General features: G+C 37.1%; 1 protein-coding gene across 1 annotated transcript; it reads right to left on the bottom strand.

Moving 5' to 3' along the window:
- On the bottom strand, positions 1–8,505 carry LOC103703188 (RNA-binding protein 39-like). The gene is made up of 13 exons (XM_008785960.4): positions 7,750–8,505; positions 7,449–7,527; positions 7,277–7,333; positions 6,736–6,803; positions 5,741–5,957; positions 3,499–3,585; positions 3,354–3,428; positions 3,171–3,254; positions 2,881–2,945; positions 2,606–2,795; positions 2,453–2,532; positions 910–1,024; positions 1–497 (listed from the first exon to the last, which is right to left on the bottom strand). The coding sequence occupies exons 1-13, from the start codon at positions 8,328–8,330 to the stop codon at positions 441–443; spliced, it is 1,755 nt and encodes a 584-aa protein (XP_008784182.2). The 5' UTR covers positions 8,331–8,505; the 3' UTR covers positions 1–440.
- Positions 8,506–9,980: the final 1,475 nt, after the last annotated feature.

Genomic DNA, 9,980 nt, shown 5'->3' with positions numbered 1-9,980 from the left:
TTTGAAAATTAATTTATTCATTACCATGCAAATATATCCACAATTCGACCAAAAGCCATTATTCCAAGGAAGGTCTATAATATGTAAAATAAATTATTCACCAAGGACATGTCGGATAGCGCAAATTCATTGACGATCTAATAGAATTTCTTGAACAAGCTGCTTGTAATAGAACTCCGGACTGCCTTTTTTTTTCTTTTCTTTTTTTTTGAGATACCTTTGACTAGGATCCTTCTTGCTCCCAATATTTCCGGAGAGAATCTAATAATCTGAGGTCCATGGACTCAATGGCAAATACAACCTCATTGGTCAACAAAGGTGGAGCCATTAAGAGCTTCTATTTCTAAATTCATCAAGTACTGTGCTTTTGCATGACCAACCACAAAATCACCAGATTACTGGAGTCATCAAGCACACCGCAAGCACAAGATTGACGTTGCCTAACCTTCAGAAGTTCGAGAAACACTCCTGAATATGGCTTCATACTCTTCGGGCCGCTGGAAAGAATGCAATCACGTAAGCTTGACAGCATATAATTGCACAGATACAACAAAGCAACTTGGGATAGAAAGAGGAGAACACACACACAGACACACTGGCAAGATTCTACATATCAGCAATTTGAGTGAACTGTTTGTGGTATATGGTTCTGCTCGCATACAACCATTCTGGCCCTCCACCAAGAGCCAGCTGGCAATCTGAACTTAAGTTCACCTACATAATACTACCTCCGGTGCCATTCAACATTGGCATGGAATATCAGATTGACAGAGAAATTGATGGAATTTAGTTCCTTAGAACTGTTGATATGATTCTGGTTTCTCCAGATCTCTTTCTACATATTAATTACTTCATTGTGTGATGGTAACGTTTCTTTTAATAACATTGTGTAACAAGCCAGACTCATACCATGAACGCCGCAGATATAGATCGCCGTGCATACCATCTCATGTGCATTGCTCGCACACAACTAGCAGCTGCTGCCACAGAATCAAACCTCAAATACACATGACCAAGGCTGTTCCTGTAAACATAAGAACCAACAAGAAAATATTTAGTAGCCAATGACAAGCAAAATAAAGCATGTTGAAGGATTTGTAATTGCTCAACACGATAAAAGGATACTGGTAACAAGGGATGCTATGTCTAAGCGAAGACCATTACTCGACTTGGATACAGAATTCACCTAAAAATTTGTGCGATCCACAAATGGTTCGCCCAAAAACGATCCACAAATTAGCCTAATGTTTTCCCTAAAAAGGTCATGTGCTCTAGATGACACAAGTTTAGATAATATTGGCATCAGATTTCCATAAACATTTAATGATCTAAATGCTCAGTATAACACCTAAAACTATGACTGTTTTCATTATTGGATGTTTGCATCTCTCATTTCTGTCCAGAAATTCAGACAAAAATCTGACTCGATAGAACAGTAAACATCTAGGAAATGTCTTTCCTCTGATACATCAAAATTTGTTATCTCCAATTTTAAAATGTAAAGAATGTCATAGTTACCCATGTTAGAGCAAAAATAGGCTCAGAATCTTTGGACCACAACATTTGTTGATATAAACACGCACACACATACACATACCACAAGGAAAGATGCATAACATGCATTAAAAACACAAGTATCTAATCTAAAATGACTAGAATCAGACACCAATTATATGTGCACACACCATATATCTAATCTAAACTATCAAAAACATCTTTTTGTGTGTGTGTTTGAGAGAGAAGGGAGAGAGAGAGAGGAGGGGAGGGGGGGGGTGTTCACAAGCATCCTCCGTTATTCTTATAACTGCCACCATCCTCTTCTGAACTGAGAATATTTAAGATAGTCTTCTCAACTATATTGTATTCCCGCACCAAACTCCTTATTCTCTCACAATTAATAAATATCACATGTTTCATTTGTTTCTTCTTCATCTCACATATCATCACAGACCTCCCTTTCTTTAATTGCAATTGCATTTATCACATTTGTCAATACTAAACAAGTTTATGGCACTGTTGGAACCCCCATTACATGTCCATGAGATATCTCCCGCATGGATAAGTAGAGATGAAGTGTAGAACTGTAAAGAAATAAAAGCCACCAGATTGAGAGAAGCATTCGATGCATTATCCTCAACCTTCACGGAAACTGGCAGTCACATTCACAAAGAACCAGGCATCCCTAAGAACTCAGGATTGTGTAACTACAGCAACCCTCAGTCTTGCACTTCTTTTTCCCGTCCTTTATATTTGTCATCACATTTCACACCCAGATACAATCTCACTTGGACAAGGAAATCAGCCATCCATAAGTCCCTATGTCATAGTCATCTATAAACCTCTGTTTGTCTAATTGCCTAGCAAAGTGATGTTTGTAAACTAAATTCCACTGAGATAAAGTAAGATGGTTTTTATGCTTCATTAATCAAAAAAATGGGTTAAAAAAACGTACTTGTCCACATATATATGTTTAACCGGGCCAAACTTGGAACATTCTTCTTCGACTTCATCTAAATCAAAATCTGGATCCATCTGTAGGACAATTTCATAGTTTAGTATTTCAGCTAGAATACAATTGCCATGTATGCAGTAGTTTGTTACAAACCTCAGTGCCTGGATCAAACATATTCTTCAATATAACACACTCACTGGGCTCCCCTATAGCCTCGGTGAGAGGGGAAGCTAGTGTTGGAAGGACTGCAGACACCCTGACCTGCCCATTCATTGGCAAGCTTGAGGCCTGCTGATTTGGAGCAGCTCCATTAAGCACAGGCACTCCAAGTGACCCTGCAATACTGCAGAAAAAGGCTACACAATCAGCTTACATGAAATGATATCAGGAACCCAAAAAAAAAAAAAAAACTAGACATAGAAATCAACCTTGAGGCAGTTCCAGTTCTATCCAATCTCTGCATGAGTAAAGCTCTAGATTGAGCATTCAAAGACTGCATCAAAGAAACAAGACATCAGCTGTCTACTCATTAAAAGCATGTAAATTGAATTTATATTTTGATGCAATATGTGAAAATAATTTCACAAGTTTAAAATCAAAACAAACAGAAGAATATGCAGTAGTCTTAAGATCCAAATGTCACATAAAGCAATTAGCATAAAAAAGTCAGAGTACTAATCACGACTTTCACAGACCAATGTTAAGCACATTTACTCACCAAACAACCACCATCATCATCCTCAAAGTCAGCAGCATTCGCTCCAGCATCCTGCCCACCAACATGATCTGTGACAGATGATACCTGTTTCAACCATATGCATGTCTGCTAATTCAGAACAAAAGCAATCAAAGAGGAAATATCTGAAAAACATCATGCAGCATCAATTAAATGAGCGCCTACCTTGATGACCCGTCCTGCAATTTCCACCTTTCCATTCAAACTCTGAGCTGCCTTTGCATGTTCAACTTGAGCAAACTGAAGGACCAAATAGTATGTCAGCAAATATTAACTGAAATAACAGTCACTACCGAAAATATATACTTACTTGGATGAATCCATAACCTCTGCAGTGCCCCGTTTCTAGATCCACCGGTAGTTGGACAAGCTCCACTGGACCAAAAGGCTCAAAGACCTAAAAAAATGCATTTAACAATTCTAATAAACATGTTGGAAGCTGACATGAAATGTAATAAAATGATCAAGAGGCGATAGGCACAACTCTGAAAAAAAAATTAACAAGGCGAAGAAGAAGAAGAAGAAGAAGAAGAAGAAGATGTCACGCTACTATAACTACATTCAAATCAAGAAAAGATAGCAGAACATGAAAACTTCATAAATGGATGACAGATTTCACCTATTAAAGTTACCTGAAGAGGAAATATTATTTAACAACAAGCACACCTGATGCATAATCCAAGTTGTGGGATCCATTTTAACAGAACTAAGAAATTCCACTGGACTTCTCAGATATACTTTTATGGAGGATAGAAGTAATGGATATCACCTATACATGAAAGAGCACAAAATATCTTCAGCAATTATGACTAAGCCCCATGATCATGAGGAATCTGAGTGGACATAACCTATAACCAGAAGAGTACAAATTACTCTTAGTGATCAGCACCTATACCACAAAAACATGAGTCTTATCGTATAGCCATACACTAGCTTAGTATTCTGCAACATGCAAATCGATGCCAGCGGAGTGAAAGTTATTGAGAATTACCAAAATAATGAATGGCCAAGAAAAATCTGCAATTTAACACAACCAGCATCCATTGAGATGATTCTTGCGAATTTATGTTCCAGAGCCCAGACTGATGTAAATAGAAAATATTAATATCCACAAACATGAAATGGTAATTGAAATTCATGCATGTTATACGAAAGAAAATTTTGACTAAAACATAAGTACTGATCCTGGATTATTTTTTCTTTAATAAATATAAATATTTCATAAAAAGCGAATGACACAACAACTCAAACCCAGCAACAAATACAATATTAGCCAATGATATAAAATTGAAAAGGAGGAAGTCAACAAAAAATAAAAGAACCTTGCAGCTCTTTAGGTAAAAATCTAGATACAGAAATGCAAAAAAAAAATGTAGGATAAAAATCAAGTTTAGGAAAGAGAAGTAAATGTACACTCTATTCTAATTATGAAAGCTTTATCATCCAATTTTCTATCTTACAAACTTGTCCTAAAATCTACATTTTCAGAATGAGCTAAAGACTAAATTGCATCCTTGTCAACTTAATTTCCACAATGCACCTCTCCTCTAGCTTGTTTTATAACCAGACAAGAAAATGATGGCATGTCAACCTCACCAACTGCCAGCTCATTCTCCAAAGTCTCAACCAATTGTCATTCAAGTAGACTCACAATCTCAACAATATGCTTGCAAGAGCACAACACTACAAGTATAATGTTTAACCTGTGAATCAAACCATAAGCCAAGCCTGATTTTATCAGCCAAATATCTCATTAAAAAAATGGATCTAATCATTCCTCAGCTGAACATGTTTCTTGCAACATTGTCAGAGTTACCAGGAGCCTGGTGGGACTGACATCCCAGAGCTCTTTGTCAATTTAATTTATTGAAAGTACATAAACTAAACTGATTTTCTAGATAGATTATATCATGAATAGACAGGGTTTTACAAGAAATAAAAATTTGTCAATAACCCATAAAGCCTAGGAGCACTGAGTGTATAAAACTTCCAAACTAATTCTTTATCCTTCCCCCTCTGACAACTGAGAAAATAGAATACCATTTATACCATGGATTGCAAAGTGAAAACAAAGTTATTTTCGTTTAGGAAGGGTGGTATTTTACAATTAATTTAATCCTAGTATGACAAAGATGGGGTCTTCTCTATCTGGTTTAGGCATATAATTTAAGTGACCTAAGAAGCATACTCTCTGGTCAAATCATAAAACATACGAATCCAATAACTAGAAAAAAAAAAATCAAGCCTCATATTTTTTATTTTCATTTAGAATCTTTTTTTTCTTAAAAGCCATACTCGGGTTGTCCGTTCACCGGAACAGCTTCTAAAACCTGAATTTCTGTAAACAAGCACGTGGAACATTGAAGTTTAAAAATGTGCTCAAGAGCTTAAAAAAACATCGAGAAAAAAAAATCCCTAAAACTATCCCTTTGAAAAATCAAGTTGCCACAAATTTGCACATACATGAGCAAAAGAACACATAATAACACATTATGATATAAAAAAAATGTTTAAATTAGCCATATTTCAGTTTACCCATCAGCTGTATTCACCTGACGAAGCTGATCTTCTGTAATGTTTAAGGGAAGGTTTCCAACATAAATTTTTCTTGCAGCAGCTGCTCCTGTAACACCCGTCCCAGTAGAATTTGACTGAACAAGATTCTTTTCTGCTTCTGAAGGTTTGACCATCACTGGTTGCCCAAGAAGGAGTTGACCAGAAAGAGCTATTGCCATCGGCACTGACATTGCATCATAAAACTCGATGTAACTGTAACAACCCCAATATAAACAACAATAAGATGTTTGGCCATGCAAATAGACATTTCACCAAAAAAATGCAAATAGACAAAGGGTTCTCTTGCAATCAAGCAAGGAGAAATGGTATTCAATAGAAGTCATCAAGAGAAAAGATATACGCAACTTGAAGTGTATAAAAATGAAAAAGATTTACATGATGTATTAATAATCTTCATGTCAATATATCACACTAACATTAGTCAGAAATACAAGTTACACATTTTAACATCATGAAAGGGAAGATAGTCTTATGAAGGCTCAAGGACAGAAGCACTTTCGGCAGCTGGTAAAAAAACAAAGGTCTCGTAGAGATTTAAAATCAAATAGAGAATTAGTAGACAATCTAGAATTTTTCTACAATCTCTAAGGCTGGTTATAAACACAAGCTTATGCTTGAGTTTCAGAAATATGAGAACATAACGTACTACCATCAATAAAAGCAGACAAAGAAAGAGATTGTTTAAATGCTTCAGAATTGCTTTTGAAGATATGTACACCCACAAATATTTTCACATATAAGGCAAATATTGAATGTTCATCTAATGCCATAGACACTCTATAAGAATTAAAATGATATACATAAAATTCCCACAATTGGTTGTTATAAGTATCTTCTTTTTTTCTTTTATTAATCCCGATGCAGTTAATAAACATGATAAAATTAGGCAAGAGATTTGTACAAGTAAAAGGAAACATAGCAGTATTAGAGGTCATAAATGGGAAGCTTAAGGTACAGGGGAATCACATACCCTACTCCCTTTGAACGCCTTGAATTCCGATCCGAATTCCGATCCATAATCAAGCGGACATCCCTCACCTGGAAATTATGAATATTCAAAGTTGTAATCTTTACGAGAAGCAAAGAACATGCAGTGAAGCTGCCATATATGAGATGCAATGATATGTCTTATACATATGACACCACCCGTTAAAGCACAGAGTATGATCACTAATTTAGCTTCTCCATTCATCATCAGTAACCAAATAGCAAGTGCATTGAGCCACCAAAAAAATAGGTATTGTATTTCACCCCAATAAAGGAGATGCATATTTACTGCAATAAGCAATATCTCTCAAATAGTATGCACCAAACAGATTTGAATGGTTAATTAAATACCATATGTTCAAAGATATAATATATACTAATATACCTTTAATTGCATAACATATATAGGTTCCAGGATAAATTTTACCTTGCAGGTGCAATGACATGTTAAAACATGCAGGATATAAACACTGGCATCTTGCTGATGTAACATTATTTAAGAACTAATAATATGTTTCACTAACCTTTCCAGCTTTTGAGAAGAACTCGTAAGCATCTCTTTCGGTCGCCTTCAAAGGCATCTAACATACGAATGAAATAAAAGCCAAATTAGACTACATGTGTGAAACACAGCAATTGTCAAAATTATGTGCACCATATTAAATATAAAGTCAAAATACTAGTTAACCTATATACCTGATAAGCAAAAACAGTCCTCTGGTCCCTTTCTGGATCAACTTCAGGTTCCACCGCTTCTTTTTTCTCCTTGAACCTCCTACATGACAAAAGAGATTTCACCATTAAAGCAGACAGCTCCATATCAATTTTTAAATAAATGCTTAGCTAATACCCTAATCCTACAATAAAGCAAGATAATTGGAGAAACACTATAAATAATTTACGAATGAAAAGTAAATAATGCTCAACTTAGACAGAAAATTAGCGCAAGAACAGATAAGCTTAAGAGAAGGTGTGAGAAAATAAATATAAAAAATACCTGCTCTCTTTTTCCATCATCTCTTTCTCGAGTTCTCTTTCTCTCAATGCCCTCTCTCTACTCCTCGCCCTCTCCATCTCTCTTTCAACCTCTCTATCATGCCTTCTCGACCTGCTGCTGCTTCTCCTCTCCGTCTCCCGTTCCCCTTCTCTCTCCCTCTCCCTTTCCCTCTCCTGTTCCCTTTCTCTCTCCCTCCTCTCCCTATCTTTCTCTCTGTCCCTCTCCTTCTCCCTTTCCCTCTTTTTATCTCTATCCCTCTCCTTCTCCTTCCCCTTATCTCTTTCCCGCCGATCCCTCTCTCGGCTCGGGTGGTCTCTATCCTTGTCACGCTCCCTCCCGGCCTCCCTGCTGCTCTGGTGGCGAAACTTTTCGCGCCGCGGCGAGCGATCCCGATCCTCGCGATCCACCTTCTCACCGTTCTGCTGCTCCTCCGCCCTCGACCGCCTCGACGCCCTCTCCCCGCTGCCTCCGTCCTTCTCGTGGTCGCCGCCGTGCCGGGAGCTCCGGCGCTCCTTCTCCTTCCGGATCTCAGCGGATTCCTCCACCGATTTCTCCAGGTAATCGTACTCGTCAAACTCCATTCTCCCTCGGAGAAGATCGAATCCAGGAATCTTGAAAACCCAAGAACCTTCGATCTCTAGAAGGGAGAGGAAAATCGAGCGCTTAGGCTTCGGGTTCGGGGTTGAGGGCTCAGAAATTAGCAGGGGTGACGGACGACGGAAGCCGTCAGAACGCGATGCTACCAATGTAGGAGAAATCCTCGAAAATGGATTGCGTGTGATCCGAAAACCTTTGCCGTCTGATGATAAGTTGATGGATAACGTTTCCACGGTTAGGATCACAGCCAATATTCTAGAAGGGCGACCCATACCGAGATGAACCGTTCTAGGTTTTGTACCAAAAATGAACCGTTACATGTTTACTTTGGTCGAGATAAACCGGCCGGAGAGGTCCAAATTCCAAAATTTAAAATAATTTTATCATTTATAATTTTAATGGTTAATCATTAAAATAACTCTTGTAATAAGATATTAAAAAAGAGATTGAAAACTTTGATGCCATATTGATTGTTGTTTTGGAGTATATTAGTTTATATTAGCCTGTCTTCAAAATATGCTACTACAAGATGTCTTCGAACTTATATTTGCTTTGATATATGAGATAAAACTAAAATCGACCGAGATGAAAGCTACGAACATAAGGCAACATTGTTCAAATGACATACTAGGCCTACATAATAAAACAAGCATGTTTATTCAGCCATGACCATCAAATTTGCAATTGACTTGAGCTGGTATTTATCATATGCGATGTGCATGAAGAGATGCATATGCGTAGAGGATGTGATTATCCAATAGTGCAGTAGAAATAGTTCATATTAGAAGCATCAGGACTCGAAATAAGGGTCCATGCATGATTTTCCCTTGTTAAAGATGATGACATGATTCTCTATTTCATTAAAGATATGGATTGCTAAAACATCAGAATTTTTATAATAATTTAACAATAACATGCAGAGGTCTCTATGTTTGAACTCTACGTGTGGATTTTTTTTCATATTTAAAGATCACTAAATGATGAGCAATGAGAGTTCTTTCTATACAGCAAGAGCTCGGTTTTGGTCAATCTACACTTGAATAATCTGACAGGTTGTTCATCATCTCTGGATTGGCAGATGTCGGCAATTTCATGTCTTGACTTTGGTTTTGTTGGAAGGTTTGGCAGCTCATTCTAATCAAAATCTTTCATCAAAAAATCTGATTCCTAAACTGAATTAACCCTGTTGTTTCTTGTATGTGTTATTGAATAACCAAATTATGCACAGTTCATTTTTTTTTTTCCTAAATTATTCATTTTCTGGTTCAACTTAATATATCCGATGGATTTATTAACCTGACTTAACGTGACCCGAACGACAATTTGATGGAGTTGGATTTCAATTTTTGACCCAATTCTGATAGGAAGGGACTCGATTGGGCCGAAAAATGAAACCCAAGCTGCTTGCAGCTAAAGCAGGAGATAGTTGGTCATAGATCATTTGTTTCTGTGTTTGAAGCTGATTCTTCTGGTGTTGAAGGAGTGTGCTTTGTAATAGATTCTCCGAACTATGAATAGTACCCAGAGCAAGCACTCCTTAAGCACAATAGCAAATATGGATGACAACTTCCAAGACATAAAGGAGGCTAATAGAAAGAAGAATCGTTAGGCTGGATGTACAAAATAATACACAG

The sequence above is a fragment of the Phoenix dactylifera genome, chromosome 10 (assembly GCF_009389715.1).
Source record: "Phoenix dactylifera cultivar Barhee BC4 chromosome 10, palm_55x_up_171113_PBpolish2nd_filt_p, whole genome shotgun sequence".
In the NCBI taxonomy this organism is placed as follows: domain Eukaryota; kingdom Viridiplantae; phylum Streptophyta; class Magnoliopsida; order Arecales; family Arecaceae; genus Phoenix; species Phoenix dactylifera.
The sequence above is the reverse complement of the archived record's forward strand: the minus strand, read 5'-3'. Positions and strand labels throughout refer to the sequence as shown.